Genomic DNA, 26,665 nt, shown 5'->3' with positions numbered 1-26,665 from the left:
GTCACCTCGCAGCTAGACGGGCAGCTGGAAGCGTCGGGCAGAGAGACATTGTTGACAGTTTTGGTTGTGATCGCGTTTGTCGGGATCGTTGTTGGACGTCATTCTTGAAGCCAGCCCTTCTCCTCGCCACCATCACGCCTCAGTGCGGGGACCCAGCAACGATGAAATGGATGTTTAAAGAGGACCATTCCCTCGGTAACGGGGTTTTGGATTGTTATGAAACGAGAGATGCTCTTGTCATGTCATGCGTCGCCCTGCTTTGCTCCCTCCGCGATTTTTGCCATATCATTCCGCATAGGCGCAGAAACGCATGCGACCCGCAAACGACCGATCCATAGCGGCTACAACGTTGCGTGACTAGCAACAAATGCGAGCATGTTGTGCCTGCAAGTGAAATGACGGCTGTTAGATCGGGTTCACGTTTAACTGATCCATCATATTAGCCCCCCCCCCCCCCCCCCCCTTAAACCTGTCTTATGTTTGCATGGGAAAGTTTCACTGCCATACTCCATTCAAGTATCTGACAATGTAATGCATTGGGTTGCATACATATTGGTAGGCAATGTTGTATTGTAGTTAGATAATTAACAACACGTCCTTCCTCTCAGTAGTAACTTTTTGCATTGCTCCACACTGCTCTGACAGCGACAGTTTCAAGCAACCATTTTCTTTTAAATAACAGCAATATATTTCACTCATTCAGCAGAATTCTGAATGGAGTTTGGTGTGAAGTTCCCCCACACTGGGCCAGGTTGGTTTTGCAGCACCAAGAGCTCCTGGGCTCCGTTAAGCTCCCCCCATTCACGCCCTCTTCAGTTATCCTCCACCGGCCTTTTTTAAAGCAAGACGATTCCAAAAGTAGGCCTCTTATCTGGGCTAATGAGAGCCTAAATGGATCCTCCACATCTTATCGGCCATCACCTCTCGGGCCGCTGTTCAGTGTCTGCCTGCTGCATCTGGTCCCGCCCACAGAGCAGAGAAATACAAGCACCATCACTCTTTGATAGTGATAAGTACCAACATGTTTAGTATCACTGAAATTAGAGAAGAGAATCGCTCTTTGACTTGGTCCCCAGTCCGTCTGTCCAGGTCTCGATGCTGGGCTCGGTCCTGCATATGGAGTACTGACGGACTGGGCTTGGCTGTGTTTGGCACTAGAGGAGGAAGGCTCCCAGGAGGCCTCGCTCATCCCTTTTAATCCTGACTTCCTGTTTGTTTCCCCGTCTCTCCCTCAGAGCACCGATGTGTGGAGTCAGCCAAAATACGCAACAAATATCCTGACAGAGTACCGGTGAGTAAGAGAGAGGGGGGGGGGGGGGGGGGGAGGGGGGGGGGGGGGATCCAGCACGGACAGTCAGGGAGCGAGGGATGAGGAGGTAAGGAAACATGAGGACACCAGGGCACACATGGAGAACTCTGTCAAGCAGCCTTATTAGGCAAAGTGAACATCTGTTCTTCTACATAGTTGTCCTCAATCTCATCTGCTTAACTCGGTCATGAAGGCATCAAACTGTAATTCAGACGTCAGTGAAAACTCACCATAGCTTCATTTAACACCATTATTCCTGATTACACTACCTCCCTATAATAAACATGTTCTATTATATGTATATGTATATATACATATACAGTATATACGCGTGTGTTTTATACTATACTGAATATTATCATATGATATATATATATTATTATATTATACTGTGAGGGTGACCTCCTGACGTGTTTGTCAAAGTGTTATTTACTGCTTTTTTTTGTGTTGGAATAAATGTTAAATATTTAACTGCAAAATAGTAATGCGTGTTTGATGCCTTCATTTTTTTGCATTAAATCATATCTGGGATGTTTGCTGAAATTGATTGGATGTGGCACAGATTACTGGTGACATTTCTTACTGACATATTTACATATTTAGATAGCAACTAACTGTGAAACTGCAGATTGGAGCGTGGCGGATCACACCTGGGTTTTCTGTGAATGCGTGTGCTCCAGGTGATAGTGGAGAAGGTCTCCGGCTCTCAGATAGTGGACATTGACAAGAGGAAGTACCTGGTGCCCTCTGACATCACGGTGGCCCAGTTCATGTGGATCATCAGGAAACGCATCCAGCTGCCTTCAGAGAAAGCCATCTTCCTCTTCGTCGACAAAACTGTCCCCCAATCCAGGTGAGAACAACCCGTCACTGTCGTACACTGAACAATTCATATACAGTAAATCTATATTAGAAGCAAGGGGGCAACCTCTGGGTCTGAAGAGTAAAGCTAATGCTTCACATGTTAAAGCTGCATTCTCTCTAGTGTCCACCAGGGGGCGACTCCTCTGGTTGTATAGAAGTCTAGTCTAAAATGACTCTACTTCTCTCTTGATTTATTCCCTCAGTAAACATTGTAAACATGAGTTTATGGTCTCAATCTCTAGTTTACAGTCTTCTTCAATACAGCATGATGTTCATTTAGTACATTATGCTCCATTTAGAGTCAAACAGACCATAAAGAAGGGGATGCTTTAGGGGCGGGGCTACCACAGTCTGTTTATCTCCGTCTTGGAACGTTAACGGTGTGTTTTCAGTTCATAAAAGTGTTGATCTCCAAAATTTTTTAGGAGCTTCACCCAAAAACGGCGGCGGCCAAAATTTTGAATTTGAGGCTTCCAACCACAATTCCCACGGCGTCTGGGTCTGGGTCCGGACCCAGACGCCGTGGGATCCGAACCCTGGACCTAAAACCGATGGATAATTGAGAATTATTATATTTTGACAGAGCGCTTCTATTTGAACCGGCGCAGCTTTTCCAGCCTTTACGGCCCTTATTCAGCGGAGCAGGAAGCACAGCGACTTCTCCAAACAGAGAAACGTGTCCAGAGAGACCAGAGTCTTCAACCAGGACTGGACAGACTCTCATATGTTCATTCAAAAGCAGCGAGACTCAAATATTCAGAGACGAGGCGATTATTAAAAGCAGCGATGTGAAGCGTCACTACGAGACAAAGAGCAACTCTTTTTAGTAAACGTGCCCACTCACATGTGAAATAAAGACACAGAGAATAAACAGTGGAAGAGCTCAACATGATCACAATCCTATTTCAGATATTAACACGTTAATTCATGAGCAACAGTGAGACGTTAATACAACTGCTAGGCTGCTTCAACACCTCCGGCACTGGATCAGAGCACACGGTCCGGACCTTTTGCGTGAGGAACCTCTCTCCAGCTCTCCGGGTTACCGAGGAGCAGAAACACATCAGCTCTTAGCGTGCGACAAATCAATCTCCCTGTGAAAGATCACTGCTTTTCCTGTTTCCCCTCACAGCTGGTGAAGTTCTGCACATAAATAAAGTCCATCTGAGGAATCGGACCTGCTCACCAGGCCTCTGCATTCTATTGATAATCCCTCATTTGTGGAAACTGGCTCACATTTAGTTTGCTCTTAAAGTGTAACTGATGATCTCTCGTACCTCGCTGAGTCACAGCTGGGCGTGGTCACCAGCACTCTAATGAGTATTGAGTTGTAATCTTTAAAACACATGTTTTGTTTCTATCTATGGTCAGCAGTTTTGCTGCGATATCCAGTCAATGTGTTTGCAGTGATTCACTGCCTCTCTGAATAGTAGTCTTTATCGGTAATGGTGGAGTCCTGTTACCGTGACCGCGGAGGAATGAGGCCGTGGTAGTGACCTGTCAATCACAGTAAGCCCCGCCCCTAAAGCATCCCCTGCTTTCTGGTCTGTGTGACTCTAAATGGAGCATAATGTACTAACTGAACATCATGCTGTATTGAAGAAGACTGTAAACTAGAGATTGAGACCATAAACTCATGTTTACAATGTTTACTGAGGGAATAAATCAAGAGAGAAGTAGAGTCATTTTAGACTAGACTTCAATACGACCAGAGGAGTCGCCCCCTGGTGGACACTAGAGAGAATGCAGCTTTAAGGCACTTTAGCACTGGCTTCACTTTTCAGACCTGGAGGTTTTTGTCTGCTACTCCAGCAGTGTTTGGGGAAGTGGTTTTGGAGGGAGGTCTGAAGGGAGGGGTGTAATTTCTAGCCAACTCGTTGTTCACGTGTTTAACAAGTGAAGCTCTGCTGTTCCTGTCACATCCCTCAGCATCTGGTAGCACTACATGCTGCTAGTGTACTGCAATGACATATTTGTACTGTACAAGATTGATGACCAGTCCTTTTAGTGCTGTAATTTAATTTTATACATTATATAATATTTCTACAAATTGCCACTACGCTGAATGAGCTGTTAGCAGCTCCTGTTGGCAGTGGTTGCCGCCCAACAGCAAACGTGTTCGCAAAACGTTGCCCGTTTACACTTTATTTAGGATAATGAGGAAACTATTGACGTCTGAAGAGAGTCATGTCAGAGGGACGACTGCATTTTGGTGCTTCTGCCGTTTGTCCTTTTGGGGCTGCTCTAGGTTTTTTTGGAAAACCGACTTCAAATTTCTGTCGAAAACAACCACTGCTCGTCTTCACACACACACACACACACACACACACACACACACACACACATATATACACATATATATAATGTATTCTGCTTAACTGCTGTGTGTTGCAGTCTGACTATGGGCCAACTGTACGACAAGGAGAAGGACGAGGACGGTTTCCTGTACGTGGCCTACAGCGGAGAGAACACCTTTGGCTACAAGGCCTTTTATACAACACGGGGTTAACGAGACACACACACACACACACACACACACACACACACACACACACACACACACACACTAGGGCCCGACATACACTTGAGCACCACGTTTCAAACCTTGGCCGTTTCACGTGTTACACAATTAATGCACCCACACACACACACACACACACACACACACACACACACACACACACACACACACACGGCACACTTATTTATGGTCAATTTTTGATACTAAATAAACCACACATTCACGGTGGAAATGAACTCCACCGACACGCCATCACTGGTAACAAAGCTGCTCGAGATGCTTGACTGTAATGGCTGGTCTTTTGTTCAAACGGTCAGCCGAGGGGAGAACTGTCGTCAACACTGCCGTTAAAGTGAGAGCAACAACACACATCATAGACACGCCATCCATTCTCATATCCACATCAGTATTCAACTGTTAAAGAAGACTTATTCAGCCTCTGACACACACACACACACACACACACACACACACACACACACACACACACCGATCACGCTACACTTTCGCGTCAGTCCGGCTTTGTCGCCACGAATATTTGTGTGCAGCCGAAGTGAGAGGGAATAATCGCGCGACCGGAATCATTAACCGCATTATGGATGTATTTATTTGTATGGCTCGTCGTATCGCGTATTAAAGCGTCAGTATTTAACGTCAGCGCCACAGGAACACTCAGCGCTACCATAGGCTGAGAGGGCGACTCTACGCATGTGAGAGGAAGGAAGCTGCCGCCGCCGCCGGTGAGGAGGCAGCCAGTGAGAAGTGCGTCCGGCGTCACTCCTCGGACGTTCTCAGAGTTCTTCCCGGCCCGACCCGGCCCGTCATCAACGTGCACACGGTGCTGGCCGGACAGGTGTCAGCGTCGCCACCGGGGTTCGGACTCGTGATGCAGCGAGTCGTGAACCTTTAACACTTTACTTGAAGTTAAACTGAGATATTTCGTTGTCATCGCTTCAGGAGTTTATCATTTCCTCCCCTTGTCGTAGAAATCTGTAACATTTGTGTTTTGGAGGTTTACTACACTACCCAGGATGCCTTTCTACAACCTCTCACATGTTGACCCGTCAAACGCCGGTGTAACGACTAATAACAGTGATGACTGTATCCACTGAGGTGCTTCGTTCTACTTCAATCGGTGGCACGGGTTCAGACACTGTGCACAATCAATGCTCTGACATCGCTGACAATGGGGCCAATCTACTCTATTCTATTCTATGTTCATTTACTGAACAGTATAGAATGGAATTTGAATTCCTGCTTGTTGTTGCATTAAAAAGGTCCACACTTACATTGTAATTTCTGTTTCCTTAAACATAAAATAATGATCACAGACACAGCTTATGGACTCAACACCGGTACCGATGCTCAAAGCCCAGCTATCGGTGTCGGTACCGAGTCAATCGGATCGGTGCCTCTCTATCATGGTCTCCAACTAGAAGATTGTGACGCCTTGCTGCTGCCATGGCCGACTGTAAAGTTTCTTTGTCACATTATTTATGAATAATTCTGAACAGAACTTGCCACGCAACACAAAGCAACCTCCGTTCACGTTAGCCGTTAGCTCCATTATCTAGCCCACCGGCTGCTAACGTTAACTAGCTTCAACGACAGGTGTGCGCTAGTTCGCACATGTGCAGCAGCGCAGACCGGTTAGCTAGCGATGACCATACGATCACGTGATCGGTGCGTAGACTTGCTTACTCGCCGATACCTGATCCAGCAATGTAGGCTGCATCAGAGGCTTTTCTCACACTGGTATCAGAACAGCTCTAGTTAGAAGTCCAACAAGCTACGAGCAAGAACTCTGTGCTTCCTGGAGGTTTGTTTTTGAAAGGCATTCTGGGAAAAGTAAGAAATCTCATCCTGAAGCGCAACAACCCAGCACGCAGCAGCGGAGTCACCGCTGCTCCACAGTAGTCCCTCTTTGTAGAACCGATCCGAGGACAAGGTCGGTGCGTCTCTAGAAGGACACCTGCTGATACACTGAGCGCCATCAGCACACAAACAGCTACACGGTGACGCCAACATGAGCCGGTCAGCTGTTCACACGATCTCATTCATGCTGTCATGATTAAACCACACGGTGCTCCACGCGGACATGCTGCTTAATAGAAGTGAATGTGCATCGGTAGAGTTAACGATCAGATACCATTAACCAATGAACTCGGATGCTTCAAGTAAAGTGTTGCTCACCTCGCTGAAAGAATCAGAACCGCCCAAGAGACGCCGGCACCCTTTACTTGACCCACGGGTCAGTATTTGTGCACCACAGAGCTTTAGAACATGGTATGTAGATGTGTAATATATGGATGAACGCTATGATATTCAGTATTGTTTTATTTTGTCCGTGTTGTGTGTATAATATATATCATAAAGGAGTTTGAGATATCTAGTAAGGGGAGCTGGAAGACCTGACCAATAAAGATGAATGTGAACCGGATCGTACGGCGTTTGTCTTATTAATGAGGGACACGATTAACACGCCGCCACTCCTTCACTTCACATTTCTTCAAGTCAAGCTACCCAGAGAGCCGAGCGTTTACAGCGCCTGCCGCGGGTTCGATTCCGACCGCGGGACCTTTGTTGCACGTCACGGAACCCAAACCGTTGAGAAGACTTCGTTACGGTTCTACACCAACGCTTTGACGGCACCAGGCCCAACTCCCACTGTTGAAAAGACAGCGTCGCTCGAGACGAACCGCAGATTGAGGTGAACAATGTCCTGAGACGTCATCTGGAGACTTTGAGACCATTCTTCACAAGTATCGGAGGTTTACAGGAAGAGAACAACGGGATGGAGACAAAACATTCAGCACATTCAGCACATTCAGCACGCAACAAGAGAAACAGTTAACAAAGGAGCCCAAGATCAGAACCAGGGAAATATATTCTTCATTAAGTGATTAACATTACATTTATGCACATTTGAGATATTTTCAGACGATTACAGGTCATCTGACTGTGTGTGTGTGTGTGTGTGTGTGTGTGTGTGTATATATATACATACAGTGCTGTGAAAAAGTATTTGCCCCCTTCCTGGGTTTTTTTTTTTTTTGCATATTTGTCACACTTAAATGTTTCAGATCATCAAACAAATTTTAATATTAGACAAAGATAACCCGAGTAAATACAAAATGCAGTTTTTAAATGATGATTTCATTTATTAAGGGAGAAAAGCTATCCAAACCTACTTGCCCCTGTGTGAAAAAGTAATTGCCCCCTAAACCTGATAACTGTTTTTTTCACCCTTGGCGGCAACAATTGCAATCCAGCGTTTGCGATAACTGACAATGAGTCTTTCACATCGCTATGGAAGAATTTTGTCCCACTCTTCTTTGCAGAATTGTTTTAATTCAGCCACATTGGATGGTTTTCGATCAGAAACGGCTTGTTGAAGGTCACGCCACAGCATCTCAATCAGATTTAAGTCCAGACTTTGACTAGGCCGCTCCAGAACCTTCTTTTTGCTTTTTTTGAGCCATTCAGAGGTGGACTTGCTGGTGTGTTTTGGATCATTGTCCTGCTGCACAACCAAAGTGTGCTTGAGTTTGAGGTCACCAACCGATGGCTCGACATTCTCCTTCAGGATCTTCTGGTAGAGAGCAGAATTCATGGTTCCATCAATTATGGCAAGTCGTCCAGGTCCTGAAGCTTCAAAGCAGCCCCAGACCATCACACCACCACCACCATGTGTGACTGTTGGTATGATGTTGTTGTTATGAAATGCTGTGTCAGTTTTACTCCAGATGTAACGGGACGCACACCTTCCAAAAAGTTCAACTTTTGTCTCGTCAGTCCAAAGAATATTTGCCCAAAAGTCTCGGGGATCATCAAGATGTTTTTTGGTAAATGTGAGACGAGCCTTTGTGTTCTTTTTGCTCAGCAGTGTCTTTCTCCTCAGAACTCTCCCATGATGCTATTTGTGCTCAGTCTCTTTCTTATTGTTGAGTCATGAACACTGATCTTAACTGAGGAGACTGAGGCCTGAAGTTCTTTAGATGTTGTTCTGGGGTCTTTCCAGACTGATTCATGTCAGTTACTTTGTTTCTCATCTGTTCTTGAATTTCTTTACATGATGTGTTGCTTTTTGAGATCTTTTAGCCGACTTCACTTTGTCAGACAGGTTCTATTGAAGCGATTTCTTGATTCAACAGGTCTGGCAGTAATCAGGCCTGGGTGTGGATCGTGAAATTGAACTCAGCTTTCCAAAAAATCACAGTTGATTCATGATTTATCAAGGGGGGCAATTACTTTTTCACATAGGGCCAAGTAGGTTTGGATAGCTTTTCTCCCTTAATAAAAGAAATCATCATTTAAAAACTCCATTTTGTATTTACTCGGGTTATCTTTGTCTAATATTAAAATTTGTTTGATGATCTGAAACATTTAAGTGTGACAAATATGCAAAAAAATAAGAAACCAGGAAGGGGGCAAATACTTTTTCACAGCACTGTGTGTGTATATATATATATATATATATATATATATACATACATATATACACATATATATACATACATATATATATACACACACACACACACACACGCACACGCTACATCGACATTTCCCACAGTGCATCTCTACAGCAGCACTTTATCAGATCCTCCCTGCCTTTCAAACTAACTTTGTGTTTTTAGCTCTAATTAGCGATTGCTAGCATGCCGACGCGGCGGCAGTGGTAAACAACATGTCTGCCAAACATAACCACAGATCTGCTAGCATGCTCCCCTTTGAGCCACAGTGGAAGAGGGTGAATAAAACAATCTTGATGTGTAAATCTTTGAATGGTCCTTTTATGACAATTCTGTGGACATAAGAATGCTTTAAAAACAGATGAATAGAGATACTCTGTTCCTGAGCATCGCCAGGTGTTATCAGGACAAAGAATTCAAAGATAAACTCTCCATCTCTTAAAGGAGGAGACTTTAGACACACAGTGACCGCTCCGTCGTCCTGACTCGCTACTGTTGGGTGTTAACACAGCCGATCCTCGGTCCCTACGGTGAATATCTATCCAGACCTCAAACCTCGCCTCTGGACGAGGACGTCTTCAGTGGAAGAGCAGCAGGTCTGCGTCGCTGCGTGGCCACAGAGGGAACGCCTGGCTGCGCAGCTGCTGCCAGGCCTGCTGATAGGAGCGGGACGCCTGCTTGAAGTCCCAGTACGTCTTCAGCTCCGCCCTCCTGAACAGGTACGCAGCAGAAAACACCAGGTCACTCTCTGGCTCTCGTTCTCACACTGAGCACTTCAACAAACGCTGTTCATTCATGACAACACAAGTCGTGTGTGTTACAAGGACCGCCCCGCCCCGCCCCCCCCCCCCCCGGCCTTCACCTACAAAATGTCACCCAAAGAGACGCATGCCAACCAGGGAGAGACTCAAAACAACTACAAAGAGACAAAAGACAGCTGCAAAGAGACACACACAAAAGACGCAAAACAGAAAAACAAAGACACAAAGAGACTACAAAGAGACACAAAGCGACAAAAATAGAGTCTCAAAACAGTTACAAAGAGGCACAAAGCGACTACAAAGAGGCACAAAGCGACTACAAAGACGTACAGAAGGAGCACAGAGATGTGTAAGGTGTCTAAACCACTGGAACGTCGGTGTCTTGCTGTCGGAGCGGCGTTAGGGTCTCATGCACGTCCGTGTCCAGGCTCCCGATGTCTCATAACAACGCTCACATGTATTCGTTTTGGAAGTTCCTTCCATTCCAAAAGATTAAATTCCATCAGTGCTCTCTGAATGAACACAAACATCCGCTATGAGAGCGCTCGTGTTACAATGGAAGTCTGTTTGAATCAGCTCACAGCGCTTCTGTAACACACATTTCATTTATAAGTTTCAGTTTGTTGCTTTGAGTTTGCCTTTGAGAAGTTTCTCTTTATTTAATCTCGTTTCTATTATTGATATTTTGTTGTACCCCCCCCCCCCCATGTCCTCAGTGGTCTGTCCTCACCAGACACACCACGGCCGGGTCCGTGTGCAGACCGGGCTGCACACGGATCAGGTTGTCCTGATGAACAGAGAGACCACTGTTCTCCCTGAGGAGAGGATCCTCAGCCAGACTATCGGATGAAATGTGAGCATGCGCGCGCACACACACACACACACACACACACACACACACACACACACACACACACACACACACACACACACACACACACACACACACACACACACACACACACACGCGCGCGCTTGAAGCAGCGGATAAGACGAGAGTTGCCCACAAGAACAAACTGATGAAAGTCAGATCGTTTCTTCGGTGACGTGATCAAAGAGTCCACTGTTCGGTACCTGAGGGAGTCAGGAAGCGCTCCGGGATCAGTGGTCGCCACCACCGACAAGAAGGAATGGAAAAGCTCCAGTTTACACAGGAGAGACCTGAAGACACAGACATGAAGTCCTGGTGTAAAGGAACAGTCTGAACAGTGGTCACATCCAGCAGACCCTCACTTCTGCTTCATATCACAACATCAGATGTAATAATAATAAAAAAAAGAAAAGAAAGAAAGAAAGAGAGAGAGACAGAGAGAGAGAGAGAGAGAGAGAGAGAGACAGAGAGAGAGAGAGAGAGAGAGAGAGAGAGAGAGAGAGAGACAGAGACAGAGAGAGAGAGCGACAGAGAGAGAGAGAGAGAGACAGAGAGAGAGAGAGACAGAGAGAGAGAGAGAGAGAGACAGAGACAGAGAGAGAGAGAGAGACAGAGAGAGAGAGAGACAGAGAGAGAGAGACAGAGACAGAGAGAGAGAGCGACAGAGAGAGAGAGAGAGAGACAGAGAGAGAGAGAGACAGAGAGAGAGAGAGAGAGACAGAGACAGAGAGAGAGAGAGAGACAGAGAGAGAGAGAGAGAGAGAGACAGAGACAGAGAGAGACACAGAGAGAGAGAGAGAGATGCTCTACCTGGCTTTAGCTGTGCCCATGGTCTTCTTGGTGACTCCGTGTTTGTAGCCGTTGGCGGTGACATCTAGTGGCCGCTCGGTCACGTTACACCAGCTGATGGCTGAAACACAGGAAGGCTTTTCTCAAGAGACACAAGATCACTGCAGACTCAACATCTGCTCTGAATCCCTGATATCGGAAAAGAAGACTGTGCGCCAAGATGCAAAACCAACCGCTTGAAGCTGCTGTTTGGGCCAGAATCCATCAAGCTACTGAACTCCAACAAAGAACTATGTGCAATAAATACACAAGCACTTTAATCTGCCGTGTTGTCTTTTAAGATGGTCAGCTGACCCAAACAAAGGTGGACTAACATGAACTTGCTTCAGCATTTAAACATTGTTACGACTATAAATACAAAGAGTCACACTCAGAGGTTCAAAAACAAAGAGTTTTCCGATCAGAATTACGACTTCGTTGTTGAAAATGTGCCGTTTACAAGTCACAACCTGGTACTGAGTGACGGTCCTACCTGCTCCACAGGGCGAGACGCGTCCCCGTCCCGCCTGGTGCCGGAGCTCGGTCTGGGCCTGGCTGAAGGGGAACTCCAGGCTGGACCGGAGCAGCTCGGGTGGACGCACAGAGAAACCGGCGGGGAGGTCCAACACGTGGGCGCACCTGAGGAGGACGGGAGGACTACATTGAAGACAGTCTGCTGACGCCCTTACACTGAAAGAAATGTACCTCCACAGTACTCCAACACTGTTAAAAGTGTAGTATTCAAAACTACAACAGTTGTAGTTTCAGCCTCCTGCTTGAACGACTCTTAATGTCTCTATATTATAGCAAAAAGACAAGACGGTGGTCTAAAGCAGGGCTCCAGACGGCCAAAACTCAATCCTTACCGTGTAACCAAAGCTCTCTGCATGACCTCTTGGCTGTATGGACACTTGCCCACCACCACAGTGCTGAAGTAGAGCGCCTCCTGCAGGTAGTGGGACAGCAGCGCGCCCTGGAAACCCAGCACCCCCCAGCGGGCCAGCTTGTCGCTGCAGGAGAGGGACCGGGTCGGCTCTCCTCGCCCGGGCTTCACCCGGAGCACCCCCGTGCTGTGGTACCCCGACCCGGGGTGCAGGGGGTCGGCTGGGCCGCCCGAGACGCACTTTGCCCCCGTCCTGTGAACGTCTGGGACGGGGGCCAGGCGTCCCGCGCCGTCTGAGGGGCCGGGTGATTTTGCGGAGCGACTCTGCGATGGATCTTCACTATTCGGGGAATTAGGAAGGAGGGATTGTAGATCCGTCTCCTGTTCCTCCAGACGGGGCAGTTTAACGTGTTTTCCTTCACTTGGTTCCTCAGCTCCCCTTTTCAGGTCTCCTCTTCCATCATGTTCTTTGTGGCTCTTTACAGAGGAGACAGCGGGGCAGGGCTGAGACTGGCTGTCAGTCATGGGGACGATGGCGGCGTCACCACCTGGTTGTGCACAAGAAGATTCAGACGGACTTCGGCTGGTTTATGGGGAATTAAAGCCATCTGAAGACTTACATACATATATCTAAATTGCAACATGTAAAATACATGAGGAAATACAGAGCTTGATTTAAATCCTGTGGATCCTCTCGGATAAGTAGCTGGTGGTCAACCAGTTAGCCCACTGGACTCACAGGGAGTGTGACTGGTGAAGAAGAGGAAGGCAACTCCGGGCCGAAGCCTCCACTTCCCCCGCTGATCTGCCCGACAAAACACAGAGCTGTCCCCACCACTCACAGCCCTGTTCAGCTCCTGGATCAGGTACCTACACACACACACACACACACACACACACACACACACACACACACACACACACAAAATATAGTAGCAGCCTATACTTAACATTGAGCCAACAAACTACAAGGGATAAACACAAAATTCAAAAACACACCTGACGCATCCCCTCCTAGCAATGACTTCTGCATGGCTGTCATTAAGTATGTCACCTAAACGGATGAGAGAATAAAGACAAACAACAACAACAACATATTGATATCAAGGTTGTTATTCCAGAAATTAAGACAACAAAAAGAAAATTCCATCTAGGCATTGATGGATTATTGACGGGGCCTACAGAGAACAGGCCCAGGGGCCCGAAATGTCCTTCATCTACAAAACGTCACTCAAAAGAGACAAGGACTCAAGTAACAACCACAAAGAAACAAAACGACAACAAAGAGACACAAAAGACTACAAAGAGACCAAAACAACTACAAAGAGATGCCAAACAGCTGCAAAAAGACCCTAAAGAGTCTCAAAACAACTACGAAAAAAAGGGGCAAACAAAACAAAAACGCTACAAGGAGATCAAAACAACTACAAAGAGAGACAAACTGACTACAAAGAGAGACAAACTGACTACAAAGAGACACAAACTGACTACAAAGAGACACAAACAACTACAAAGAGACACAAACTGACTACAAAGAGACACAAACAACTACAAAGAGACACAAACAAACTACAAAGAGACACAAACAACTACAAAGAGACACAAACTGACGACAAAGAGACACAAACAAACTACAAAGAGACACAAACAACTACAAAGAGACACAAACTGACGACAAAGAGAGACAAACTAACTACAAAGAGAGACAAACTAACTACAAAGAGAGACAAACTAAATACAAAGAGAGACAAACTGACTACAAAGAGACACCACTGAGAGATGCACAACTACAGGAGACACCACAACAAAAAGAGGCAAAGAAAATATTTTTTGTGGTGGCAACTCTTTTTACACACCTTTGGGACTCATAGCAGTCTGTCCAATACATTTGGTCCCAGTTCCCAGGGACACCACCTCCTTCTCAACTGTGAAAGAACAAACGCATTTGATTAGAATATAAGCGACATACGTGACGTGTTTCGCCTTCATACATCCACCCTTCAATCCGCAGTCCGACCTGTGTCAGAGTCAGCACACCGGGTGATCTGGACCACAGCGGCCAGCAGGGTCCACTCTCTGCCCGGCTCAGGCTTCCCTCTCCGGGCAAGCTGCTTGAAACGCTCGTAGCACAACTTGGCAATTTCATCCGCGTGCACCATGTTCAACCGGACAAGGCGCGCGTCAGTGGAGGCAGACGGGCGTTACAAAATAAACGTTACAGCTATTTCCAACAGCCACGGTGTCACATTAACAATGTATGAACGTTATTTTTCATTATTAAGCTGGACCAGCAAGTCTGCTTGGAGGAATCTCGAGGAAACGAAAAGGTTACTTCCGGGCCGAGGCAAGGAGCGCTCTACCTTCACAATAAAAGCCCTAACTGAAGCTCTTACATTACAACTTCTTAGGTTCTTCACTTCCTGCCCTCATCTGAATTTCGCGCGTCATAATAGTCACATTATATTAATGCGTTGGATGTATATAATAACTATTTGAGCACAGTAATAGTATCCTCGTAGTAGTAGTAGTAGTAGTAGTAGTAGTACATGCACAGCTGTAGCAGGTATTATATTACTTTAGGTTAAGTAATGGAAGACGTAGAATACAACAGAAGACATTAAATATGAATCTGCAGTTCATTAACAATATTCTAACGTACAAACAAAGCAGATAAAAACATTTAATAATAAAATACAAATGTATGAAAACACATCAGAAATGGAAGTAAGACATAAAAAGATTAAAATGGCTCTAAAAATAGTACAAAAGGAGTAATACTGGAAAAGGAGCAAGATTATCGACATGTTGCACGGATGGAAGTAAACAATCTGCTGTCGAAAGTTTAGACAACAGTGAATCTAAATTGACATAAATGTTATCACTAGTTTATTGATTACAGATGAACATATGAGATGATATGAGGTGCTTTTTATTTGAGGTACAGTGGGGTAATATGACTCTGACTTCTTGCATCAAATTTGAATGTTGGTATAGCGACTGTTAAAAGGTGAGAGCATACTATTGTCTTTACTTATTGCCTGCATTATCATCTGCATAAAGAGTCAAAGTGACAGTAAAGTCCATGCACTGATTTAAAACAGCGTTTCATCCATCAGCTCTATGAAGTCAGATATCACACCAGACTTCTGCCCTACAGTGTGAACTGTTCATACGTTGATATTTAAACATTGATATATATCAATTGATTACATTGACATTGACTGGCACATTGATTCTGACCGTGCAGTGAATTATTACATGATGGCATTAAAGTAACGATAGAAATCTGATTAACTATGGAGAACTATTGGTGTGTTTCCATCTTATTTTACGGCGCTGATAAATCCTTTAAATCATGAAGTACATTCGTCTTGTAAATGTAAAGACCAATTTAAAAAAAATCTGATCAAACTGCATCCGCAGTTTTTAGTGAAATAATAATAAAGTAAGGAATACTTGATTTCACCACCAAAACTTTGACTAACGCATGTTTCGAGAAATGCTAAAGATTTTTAAACCATCTTTTCACTTCTTTATCAACTTTCAGTTCAACGACAGTGAATACTAAAGGTAGCTAATGCTACCTATAAACAGGCAGTATGCGCTGTGCTGACGTCATGCTAACGCTGTTATGTTAGAATGTTAGCATTTAACTCAAAGGCCTGTACTCTTATTTATAATATGAACCCTGAGTATATCACGTCAAACTCTCTCCAAAAAAAACACACAAAGCAGATTGAAATCTCATTTATTTTAGTTATGTACAGAGGAAAAAAAAGCTGAATTTCACAAGTAACAGAAAAATAAAAAATAAAATCACATCTCATCTCTCTAACAGAGGTTCACTATCTCATGATAACGGCTCTCTGTCTCTCGCACACAGGCTCTGTCTCTCTCTGTCTCTCTGTCTCTCTGTCTCTGTGTGTGTGTGTGTGTGTGTGTGTGTGTGTGTGTGTGTGTGTGTGTGTGTGTGTCTGTCGTCACTTCAGAATGTTAGAATGTACTTCTCTCTGGTAGATATGTTAAACTGCATTTGCAGGTAGCTGTGCTGCTGACGTTAAAACCATCCGGCTGTCTGGTTTTCGATGCGTTTCTAAGCGGTGAGTAGAGGTGTGTGTAGAGGTGTGTGTGTGTGTGTGTGTGTGTGTGTGTGTGTGTGTGTGTTGGGGGGGGGGGGGTACTCTAGTCAAATATAACTCTCTGTATGTGCCTTCCTGTCAAACCCACATAGACATACACACCATTTTTATGCACACATACACAACGGCATCAATGTGAGCAACCACACACACGTACACAGGTAAGAGCGCGCGCACACACACACACACACACACACACACACACACACGCGCACACACACTGCGACTTTATCCCATGACTCGGCTCACAGACATCATCCCCTCCAGGTGAGAGAGGGCCATAGATGATGGATGATTTGTCAGCCCTGTGATTAACAAATGCAAAATAATAATATTAATAACAAAAGAACTATTCCATTGAATGAACGGCGCCCCCCCCCCCCCACCCGCCCGCGTCTCTTTTTCCAACGTCACTCCTGTCCGAATCCCTCCGTCTCCTCGATGGCGAACAGGAGCTTCTCTCGGAGCTGCTCCAGGCTCCTGTAGGGCGGCAGGTCCAGACGGTTGAAGCTGCGAGGACCAGAACATCGTGTTGTTCAGCACATTGGTTTGACATTAGCAGACATGTCCACTTATTAAAAATACAAGAGAAAGCCCTATAGTAATATATATCACAGTAGTTGTCATCGTTAGTGGCAGCGCTGGTTTAAATGACCTACGCACAGGATGCGATGCACCATCTAATCTGGTGAAAATGATCGGATGTTAAAGGTGCGCTCGCTAGGTGTTTGGAGTCTTCCGTCGGGTCAAAGGCTGTGGTTACACTCGTCTCTTCAACGCGACTTTAGTGAGCTGATGAGCAAAATCACAACTCCAATGCAACCTGCCTGATCGGATAGTGACCGGATATATTCTGTGGTCGAAGAAGAAACTGTAAAGCGGTGGATGAACACGTTTCATTTTCAACTTTTCACAATAAAAGTCCCCCGATCTCAGTTGAGACATTGAAAGGCAAAGCAGTGCCACGGCCTTACAGTCTTCAAGAGCATCCCTCTGACAAGCTAAACGTGGACCTGTGAGCTCAGATTATTTGGCGACGCGTCAGAAGAGGCAGCATCTTACCATGTGTGGCTTCTTGGAAGCCAAGTCTCCTTCCCCACCTTGTCTATGCAGAACTTCTGGGGGCCGTTACTTCCTGCACAGGGAAAGAACGAAAGAAGTTGTTTCATCAAATAAAAGCTGGAATTGTTTTTCCCCATCATAATGGTCTCACAAAAACACATAACTCAAGATTTTTCATTTGACTTTACTTAACCATAAATTATTTTATTAATATGTATTCATTATTATTTACAGCAGCTCAACATCAATTTGTTAAAAAAACAAACAGAAAAGTGAAAGAACTGGAAGCGTAATTTCAGTTAGAGAGGAGAAACAGAGCAGCAGAGTACGACACCACGGTGGAATTACTGCTGTGGGGAAACTGTCCAATGCAAAAGCAGAATCTCAACAAACACACGTATATACTTTGTACTCAATCAAAAGGCCGCACCTATGAGCTCAGCGAAGCCTCCGACAGGCAGCCGACAGGTTCCCGTTACAAACTGAAGCAGACGGATTCGCTTCTCGTTGTCCATCTCTTTCACCACCTGCAGGAACACAGCTTTGTCATTCAGCGGACAGCGTGTGTGTGTGTGTGTGTGTGTGTGTGTTAAGATCAAGGGCCCCTGCAGCCACATTGTGTCCGTACCTGCCAGAACCAGTGGATCTGCTTGCTGTTCTTGGTGTAATGTCTGTAGATGGTGTTCTTCTGCCAGTCGGCCATGTCGATCTCCTGCATCCCGCACAGCATCAGCTGAAACAGACCCAAGTCGTGTCCTTCAGTACGTTTGTCTGGCTCAGTGGGCAGAGGACAACGTTTTGAGAAAACATGACTCGCTTTGAGTTTCTGCACCTTGCTAACATTATTTAACCACTTCCACTCCTTTCGGGCGCCGGCGTCCTCGGCCAGAGGTGTTTAAGACCGATTAAACCAGTAAAACAAGGAAACGAAGCTGCCCGACAGGCTCCTCCCACCCTTCAGCCCTCCTCGCTGCCCCTCACCTCCAGCTCCTTCTCGTCGAAGTAGCGGAGCCACTCCAGAGGAACCACTTCGTTGAAGCCGTCCAGGAAGGCTTTGGTCTGCTCCTCCACGCCGCGGGTGAACCTCCAGTCCGTCAGCAGGCTGAGGTGAAAGGAAGAGCGGCAGGTCTTTATGTTCGGGTCTCCACCGCTGACATCGGGGTCTCTAAATACTTTGTCGTCGACATTCAGGCTTCTGCTGCTCGCGTTAACTCACCCGATGTACTCCTCCTTGTTCTCCTCGGTGACCAGCTCGTTCTCGCCGTCGTCCTTCAGCTGGTGGGTGGAAACCTTCCCGAGGATCTCCATGTCCTGTGCAAAGTACAGCTCCACGCCGCACTCCTCCAGGTTGTTCTCTCTGAACACACACACACACACACACACACACACACACACACACACACACACACACACACACAGAGAGAGACACAACCTCAATCTAAGAAGCATCATTCTTTTAAATGCAACTCTGACTGTTTAACTTCTCCCACAATGAAAAGCTAAAAAAAAAAAAAACTTCATTTCTACTCTTCCAAGCACAAAACAACAAGAACACACACAGAGAGCTCACCCGTCCTGCGGTACTTACTTGACCCACATGATGGAGTTATAGAACTCCGGGTCTATGGACTCCAGGTCTTTGAGCGTAGGCTTCTTGTCCAGCATTCGCTTGTAGAACGGCAGCGTGAAGCCGGTGTCGATGAACTTCCCGTGGTACAAAGCCTGCAGGAGACGATTTCCCACATTAGCAACCACGAGAAGGAACTCAGAAACACAAACACGACAACACAGCGTGGATCTAACAAAGTAGAAGAGTCGTTACAGTGTTGTTGGACGGTTGGTGACATGTGGTTCGGATTTGTTCCCAACAAATGATAAAATACGATGAATCACCGGGGATTGTTTGGTGCCCCTTCAAGTGTTGGAACTGTTTTAACAGCCAGCAACCTTCACAGGAAATATGAATGGGGCTTTTCTCGTGACATAATTCCCCCCACATGACAAAACAATAACCGATAATCCATGTGATTGGTCCAGAGGGGAACCGACATCGTAGCCGCTGCCATGTGTTATTCTGTTCCTTTTATCCTTATTACCATGGTGACGACTACGAGGAGTCTGCTTCAAACCAAGTTATAATCCTTGTTATACGTGTGTGCGTGTGTGTGTGTGTGTGTGTGTGTGTGTTCAGTGAGCAGACTCAGCCAGATGGAGCTGTTTAATGTTAAAAAAACCACAGAGGGATCAGAGCCGTGATGAGCCAAGAACAACACAGACGCCCACTGACTGACTCAGACTGTTCTGCTTTGTCCTACTGTATCCTGACTGACCATGTGTCTGTCTGACAGCCAGCAAGAGAGAGACACACACACACACACACACACACACACACACACACACACACACACACACACACACACACACACACACACACACACACACACACACACACACACACACAGATTCATAGACAAAGAGTCAGTGGAAAGTGAGGCGTAAAGGTAAAGAAAAGAGAAAGAGAAAGAGAGAGAGGTTTGGTAGAGACCAGCATCTTTATAAGGGAAGTCAGCAGAGTGCGTTTTTTCGGACTAAATATAGGCGGGCGCGGGCTGGGTGCGGCGGTGAGGTCATTGTGTGGGTGAGGGGTGAGCTGGCAGACGGAAGGAGGGGTGGGGGGGGGGGGGGTGTCGGTTTTGGGACCTACAGATTTCTGGAGTTGATCCCTCAGAGAGAGACAGTATGGTACATACCGTACATCATATGCAGACGTGGAGACCCTAAAGGTTGGGTCATGAATTGTAAACCTTTGTTGCGAATAAAAGGCAAGACATCCAGAAATCAGACCACACATGTGGTAACAATGTCTTAGCTGGTAGTTCCAAAAAAAACAAAAATCTGGTTTCATGGTTTATACTCCTTGGCTTTGAAACGAGCAGTCTGAGGAGATAATGCTCACACAATCAGTAATCTCTTCTAAATCCATTGTTAAAAACTATTTTTGCAGACTTTGCAGAGGATCATGCAATCGGTCTGTGATTGAGTGTCCACCTAATCTGGCATTCTGCTGCAGCAAACTGCATCTTATTTTGGGTGGTCAGTTATGGCTGCATGCTCAAGGACCTCTGGTGTTTGCTGTGAATAACACTTTCTCACAACGCCTTTTACTGCCTGTTTTATACTGCCACTGACTGCCTGCTGACTCCTCACTCGCTTCTCTTAACCGCCCCGATGTGCTTGGCTAACAGCTAACCGAACCGCAGTACATGCACAGCAGTACATGTACAGCGGTGCATGTACTGCTGTGCATGTCCACCACTCAGTAGCTGCTATGCGGGCAGAAAGCTTGGGGAGTTTAATTTAGCTTTTGGCAAGATCGTAGGAAGCGTCTTTCACAAGGAATTTGAGCCGACTGAGTGCATGGATCGCTGCTTGTTTTTGAGTTTCAATGAAGCGCTTTCTCTTGGTATATCGTCTTGTACTGTATCGATGCAGCAGAACCAGAGATATCTACTTATTTATTCCACGCCCCTCTTCTTTCTTGTCAAAATCTGGCGCCTACATTACCCACAATGCTACTCAACTGTCGACAGATGTGCGTTATGCTAGTCGCGGTCAATGCAGCCTCGAGCTGGTGACCTGCAGCAGAGATGCAGCTTTCAATCAGTCCGTTTAAAAGCCAATGCTAATCGCTAGCATACACCTAGCTTACGCTAGCGTACCCATATCCCCAGCCTTTGTGGTTAAACTCAAGTTCACAAATGTTTATAAACAGTTATACTCTATTTAGTCACCATAACAGAACCTTTACCGCACTCTTACCATGCCCAATCATAACAATAGTCAGCATGCTAGCGATTAGCATAATCAATTAGCATAAGCTAATTGAAATGGTAACGCTATCATGAACAATAATTCAAAATACGGTTAAGTCAGCTAAATGTTAAAATAATAAAGACCTTGCGAGGCTGTTTATGTTTTATGTTCTGTAACTGTTAGCTTGAAAGCATCGTGGAATGAGCAAGCTAGCTAGCTAGCTAACTAACTAGCCACTAAATGAGTCAAATTGAACAACTTCAAGCCCACAGAAAAGAGAGAAAAGGCTTGTGTGGTGCTATGAATGTAATGCGACACTGATTAAGGAAAATGAGCCGACAATAAACGGGACTGGGCGTGTCTTAGCCCCCCCCCCATTTTTCACGCCTCGAGGCATTTATTGAAAGCCCTGGGAGCAAATCAAATCGCACGTATGATTTAGATAACGCCATTCCAAAGTGAAGCTCACCATGGCGATGAACCGCCCGATGAAGCGGAAGTATGTGAGGTGGTCGGGGTTGATGGAGGAGGCGGGGTTGATCTGCAGACAGTAGTTGTTCTTGCCGGCGTATTCAAACAAACAGTACATGGGGTTCAGCACCTCGTGGGACAGCAGGAAGAACCATTCCCTGCAGGGTCAGAGGACATCACAGGAGACATGAGTGGCTAAGAGACGACAGCAGGGACGTAACTACCGCTTCTCTCTTTTCATAAATACAGGGCGTAGAAAAGACTAGTTCAGAGGAGGAGCTTGTTCCATCACTGTGAGCTGAGACAAAAGAACAATCAAAACACAAGAGAAGAAGACATCTTATAACAACAATCACAGTATATTTAATCCAAGGACAGAACATTCTCAACCAGTAAAGCTTATGGAAAATAATTAAAAACGTAAATAACAAAAATTTCAATAAAACTCAGTCATTCTACGGACTTCACATTTACCTCTGAAGGGTAATGTGAGTCACGATATTCAGAGTTTGTAAACTGAGTGATCTAGCGTGTGACTCTGGGCTGTGTTCACAGCATCACTAAAACACTTGGACCACAGCATCAACACTGAGCTCTAACTGAGTAAAATAACACAACAAATGTGTTTAATTCAAAACCAGATTTGAGGTGACTTTAAATATCATTTTATAAAAAAGGTTTCTAAATCCTGGATTAAATTAAATTCAGAATAAACAAATCCTGAATTAAATTCTGAAGGACAAAATCCTGAATTAAATTCTGAAGGAAAAAATCCTGAATTAAATTCTGAAGGACAAAATCCTGAATTAAATTCTGAAGGACAAAATCCTGAATTAAATTCTGAAGGAAAAAATCCTGAATTAAATTCTGAAGGACAAAATCCTGAATTAAATTCTGAAGGACAAAATCCTGAATTAAATTCTGAAGGACAAAATCCTGAATTAAATTCTGAAGGAAAAAATCCTGAATTAAATTCTGAAGGAAAAAATCCTGAATTAAATTCTGAAGGAAAAAATCCTGAATTTAATTAAATCTTAAACTATGATAAGTCCACAGCTTCAGTGAACATTTTAGATGGATAGATACCATTTATTCGACTCACAAAAAGAAGGGAATACGCAAAATGTATAATTAGAATTTAAATGACAATAAAACTCCTAATCTAGACCATTTCTTATGGTAATCTGGTGTAGACCAGGTGTCAAGAAGAAGAATGTTATCACTGGATAGTGGTATAAATTTGAATATACAATACATTCATTTGACACGTAAATGATATGGAGACAACACGCATAACATGACAGATAAATACAACAGAATCAAATAGACACAAGGAGACTGTGGAAGGATGCGTTAGACAGAATGAGGGCCCACTAGCACCACCACCACCACCATCAGCTGCAGCACCAGCACCTAGTGCTCCCAGGGGCCCCTGCACTCCCCCCTCGGGGGTTTATGGGAGGGGGATGTGGACTGACGGACGAATGGACGCAGACACCTCACAACATCCCGTCCGTGGTTCTACCCTGTGGTAGAACAGCATGATGTCACCTACCATAGGGTAAAACCACTGACGTGACACCGGAGACAAAGACACAATGTAAAAAAAAACAACAAAGGAACGAACAGGAAATAAATTGATGAGAACGCCGGCAACACAAAAACAACAACATATAGAGAGAGGAGGACCTGGAACACAGCGGGGTGGGGGATACAGTATATGTGATGGGTGGATGGAGGGAAGGAGGACAGAATGTAAAGAAGGATTTACAGAGAATGGAGCCTTTTTGGAAGCCAGCAATCTTCAGCCCATTGCCTCTTCATGATCTCTTAAAATTAGTCTCGATCCAGCCTGGAAGTGACGGTTAACAGACTAACCGCTGGTTCCATTGGAGGAGGGAGCTGACGCAGAGACGGAGAAGAGGCAGGGACAGGAACAACGCACCATCACCAACATTAAAAACCAGAGGGACAGATGTAGCCCCAACAAAAACACGGAGGAGGAGGAGGAGGAGGAGGAGGAGGAGGAGGAGGAGGAGGAGAAGGAAGGCGCTCTCACCTGGCGATGCCGCCGTAGTCCAGCCCCTCCTCTCCTCTCATGATGATGTAGAGTCTGCGGCGAAGGTCGTACGGCTTCACATTCATGATCTGACGACGGGACGGGAAATCAATTTAACAGGCGACCTCTGAGAATGATCAATTATCATCAATGATCTAATATATCTCAAACAGTGGTTTACCGTTTCTGTCTGTTCCGTTTGTTACATATTAGACACATTTACATCGTGATCTCTTAAGTGGGCGTTTTGCCATGAAAATAAACCAATATTTGTCTATTTCTGTCAGTTCTAACGTTACATATTTAGACATAACATGGTAATATTTTAAAAGGGCACTTTATTAGTTTAGAAGTCTTGTTTTGTGGTCTAGAGTTAGTTCTGTATATGACGCACAATCAAAACAGGCCGATACAAATCGATGAAATATTTTGGGGCAACATTGGATTTACATACAGATGAAACATGGAAATAGGTCCGGTGAAATATTCTAAGTTCAGATACCAGAATAAGCCAGTAACGTGTTTCTGTGAACACGTTACTCAGCATGTAGGTCATGTCTTTGGTCACAGGGTGAGATGTTGCAAACTAAACACAAGGAGACACAGACGCAGCTGTGGTTGAGTGTCGATCGGGTGTGCTCAGGTTGGTCTCTGACCTGCTGAAACGAGTCCTCAAACAGCGTCTGTCTGGACACGGAGATCTTGACGTGGCTGGGCAGAGCGTTGGACTGGACGGAGACAAAACACACATCAAGAAGTCAGAAAGAGAACTCCATATGGGGACAAATCAAACGTTGAACAGGCTGGATTCAGTGAGACCTGCTGGAAAGTCGACAGCTGCCGGTGACCACAAATCTAACTTTGACTTTTGACCCTGAGAACCCTTTCCTGATGATTTAAGGTTACGGGACTACTTTTTAAAAAGGGACTAAAAGGTTCCTTCAGCCCCTTGTTCTCTGTGTTTCCATGACATCTAACAGTAAATCAGTGTCTGATGGCTATTTATTAGGTTTTTTTTAGAATGTATCTGCCGTGAAACGACAGTCACAAGAAGATAAATGAAATCCTTTGCATTTGATTGGACCGCTAAAAAGTAGGCGGGCTCAGAATCTAGCTCGATACGGAGCTACAGAGACTGTGGCTCCACCACAGGTTGATTTATGGATGTCATTGAATGAGCTTGGTGCTAGCTTACACACATCATATTTAGATTTGTTTGTAATCCTGTTGTCCAAATATAACATGTGCAACAATATGTGACCTCAAAGGGTTATGATCTTGACTTTAACACTTACATGGCACAGGAAACGGAACTGGTGGTACTTCCACCTGAAGCTGCGGTCGTAAGCACCGGGTGAACCGCCCTGCCGTGAGCTGCGCGCACACACACACACACACACACACACACACACACACACACACACACACACACACACACACACACACACACACACACACACACACACACACACACACACACACACACACACACACACACACACACACACAGAGAGAGAGAGAAAAGAGAGGGATTCGGTCATTTTTCACACTGTCAGAGCGAAATCCATTGAGAATCTTGATTGAATAATTCCAGAGTTAATAATCCAAAGTAACGGACGGCCTTGATGTCTTATGTTGTCATCTCTTTATTGGTCAGCTGATCAACAGGTCTCCTTTAAACCCTCCGAACCGCAAAAAACGGCCAGAGGATTTGAAAGACACGTTTTCTTTTTATAGAATTCACCAAAATGACACCGTGACGAAAGCTTCCATCAGGAAGAGCAACGAAATCGAAGCTCAAAACTGTGTAATTTTATCCAAAGCGTTTTACTCTACATCTCTCATTTACAACGTTGCCCAAAATAAACCTTTTGCTCTGACCAGATCCTGAAAAAAAGATTAAATTCTGCGCTGCTCAGCGTAACCGTGGAGCCGCGATCGACTCGGCTGAGACCGACGGTCACGTGACAAAAACATCTGGGAGACTTTGCCTGAACTGCAGAGCAGAGAGGATGTGAGAAGATCAATGGAATGCAAATGAATGTAAAATAAATGATCTAAATTCTATAGAACTGTGTCGTACTGCACAAAAGACACGTTTCAGTTCTCTCTATTTCCAGCCATGATTGTGCCGTTTACATAGAGGTGAAGAAGGAGGCCGCGGTCAGTAAAAGTGTGACGCCGGTATAATAAAAACACCCAGAAACTGCTCCGGGTTCAGTGTGATTAAGAATCCCTCATGGTCCAGGTTTGCGGGCTGGAGACTCGACGTGAACATGGAGTTCACACCGGCCCTTCTGTTCTCAGGCACGACTCGCTGTGTCTGGGTCTCAAACACAGGGGTGAGTCTGGGCCTGCAGCTGTGTTAGTATAAGCTCCACCAACCCACTGCACGCACACGCACACACACACACACACACACACACACACACACACACACATAAATGTGCCTCGTCAGCACCGGAGAGGCTGAGACCCAGAGAGAGAGAGAGAGAGAGAGAGAGAGAGAGAGAGAGTTAGAGAGATAATGGGAGGAGAGGGAGAGAGGGAGATGAAGAAGAAGAGGAAGGAGGCCTCTCATGCGTCTGGGTTTCGTGCTCTCCGAGCTG

General features: G+C 45.4%; 3 protein-coding genes across 6 annotated transcripts in view; 1 reads left to right on the top strand and 2 right to left on the bottom strand.

Annotated features, from left to right (window-relative positions):
• The first annotated feature begins 11 nt into the window (after positions 1 to 11).
• Positions 12 to 4,770, top strand: gabarapl2 (GABA(A) receptor-associated protein like 2). Its single transcript, XM_068723573.1, has 4 exons — positions 12 to 195; positions 1,236 to 1,291; positions 1,990 to 2,162; positions 4,568 to 4,770. Exons 1-4 carry the CDS (start codon positions 162 to 164, stop codon positions 4,680 to 4,682), a joined length of 378 nt encoding a protein of 125 aa, XP_068579674.1. The 5' UTR covers positions 12 to 161; the 3' UTR covers positions 4,683 to 4,770.
• Positions 4,771 to 9,088: 4,318 nt separating this feature from the next.
• On the bottom strand, positions 9,089 to 14,810 carry adat1 (adenosine deaminase tRNA specific 1). Of its 2 annotated transcripts, XM_068723939.1 has the most exons (9): positions 14,530 to 14,810; positions 14,369 to 14,437; positions 13,512 to 13,566; positions 13,252 to 13,382; positions 12,496 to 13,060; positions 12,123 to 12,268; positions 11,612 to 11,711; positions 11,005 to 11,091; positions 9,089 to 9,880 (listed from the first exon to the last, which is right to left on the bottom strand). In XM_068723939.1, exons 1-9 carry the CDS (start codon positions 14,669 to 14,671, stop codon positions 9,748 to 9,750), a joined length of 1,428 nt encoding a protein of 475 aa, XP_068580040.1. In that variant the 5' UTR covers positions 14,672 to 14,810; the 3' UTR covers positions 9,089 to 9,747. The 2 variants fall into 2 exon arrangements, with proteins under 2 accessions (XP_068580040.1, XP_068580039.1); XM_068723938.1 differs by lacking the exon at positions 9,089 to 9,880 and having other exon boundaries at positions 10,051 to 11,091.
• A 1,434-nt stretch (positions 14,811 to 16,244) lies between these two features.
• Positions 16,245 to 26,665, bottom strand: part of wwp2 (WW domain containing E3 ubiquitin protein ligase 2) — a 47,408-nt gene continuing 36,987 nt past the window's right edge. For all 3 annotated transcript variants that reach the window (XM_068723920.1, XM_068723922.1, XM_068723923.1), the window contains 11 exons: positions 25,352 to 25,430; positions 24,713 to 24,784; positions 24,057 to 24,145; positions 21,996 to 22,155; positions 19,302 to 19,435; positions 18,930 to 19,070; positions 18,695 to 18,815; positions 18,342 to 18,446; positions 18,144 to 18,240; positions 17,714 to 17,786; positions 16,245 to 17,161 (listed from right to left, as the gene is read on the bottom strand). In XM_068723920.1, coding sequence (XP_068580021.1) covers positions 17,062 to 17,161; positions 17,714 to 17,786; positions 18,144 to 18,240; positions 18,342 to 18,446; positions 18,695 to 18,815; positions 18,930 to 19,070; positions 19,302 to 19,435; positions 21,996 to 22,155; positions 24,057 to 24,145; positions 24,713 to 24,784; positions 25,352 to 25,430 — 1,171 coding nt within the window. In that variant the 3' untranslated portion in view covers positions 16,245 to 17,061. The remainder of the gene's footprint in view (positions 17,162 to 17,713; positions 17,787 to 18,143; positions 18,241 to 18,341; positions 18,447 to 18,694; positions 18,816 to 18,929; positions 19,071 to 19,301; positions 19,436 to 21,995; positions 22,156 to 24,056; positions 24,146 to 24,712; positions 24,785 to 25,351; positions 25,431 to 26,665) is intronic.

This window comes from Cebidichthys violaceus, unplaced genomic scaffold (assembly GCF_023349555.1).
Source record: "Cebidichthys violaceus isolate CVI_PGR_0920_01 unplaced genomic scaffold, fCebVio1.0.p SCAF_3, whole genome shotgun sequence".
Lineage (NCBI taxonomy): Eukaryota > Metazoa > Chordata > Actinopteri > Perciformes > Stichaeidae > Cebidichthys > Cebidichthys violaceus.
Note: the sequence above shows the minus strand (reverse complement) of the source record. Positions and strands in the feature narration are given on the sequence as shown.

Coding starts and splice junctions, on each gene's coding strand:
- gabarapl2 (XM_068723573.1), top strand. CDS start 162: ATGAAATGGATGTTTAAAGAGGACCATTCCCTCG. Junction 1,292..1,989: donor AATATCCTGACAGAGTACCG/GTGAGTAAGAGA, acceptor CGTGTGCTCCAG/GTGATAGTGGAGAAGGTCTC. Junction 2,163..4,567: donor AAAACTGTCCCCCAATCCAG/GTGAGAACAACC, acceptor TGTGTGTTGCAG/TCTGACTATGGGCCAACTGT.
- adat1 (XM_068723938.1), bottom strand. CDS start 14,671: ATGGTGCACGCGGATGAAATTGCCAAGTTGTGCTACGAGCGTTTCAAG. Junction 13,061..13,251: donor CTTCACCAGTCACACTCCCT/GTGAGTCCAGTG, acceptor GTGCACAACCAG/GTGGTGACGCCGCCATCGTC. Junction 11,092..11,611: donor ATGGGCACAGCTAAAGCCAG/GTAGAGCATCTC, acceptor CTGTGTCTTCAG/GTCTCTCCTGTGTAAACTGG.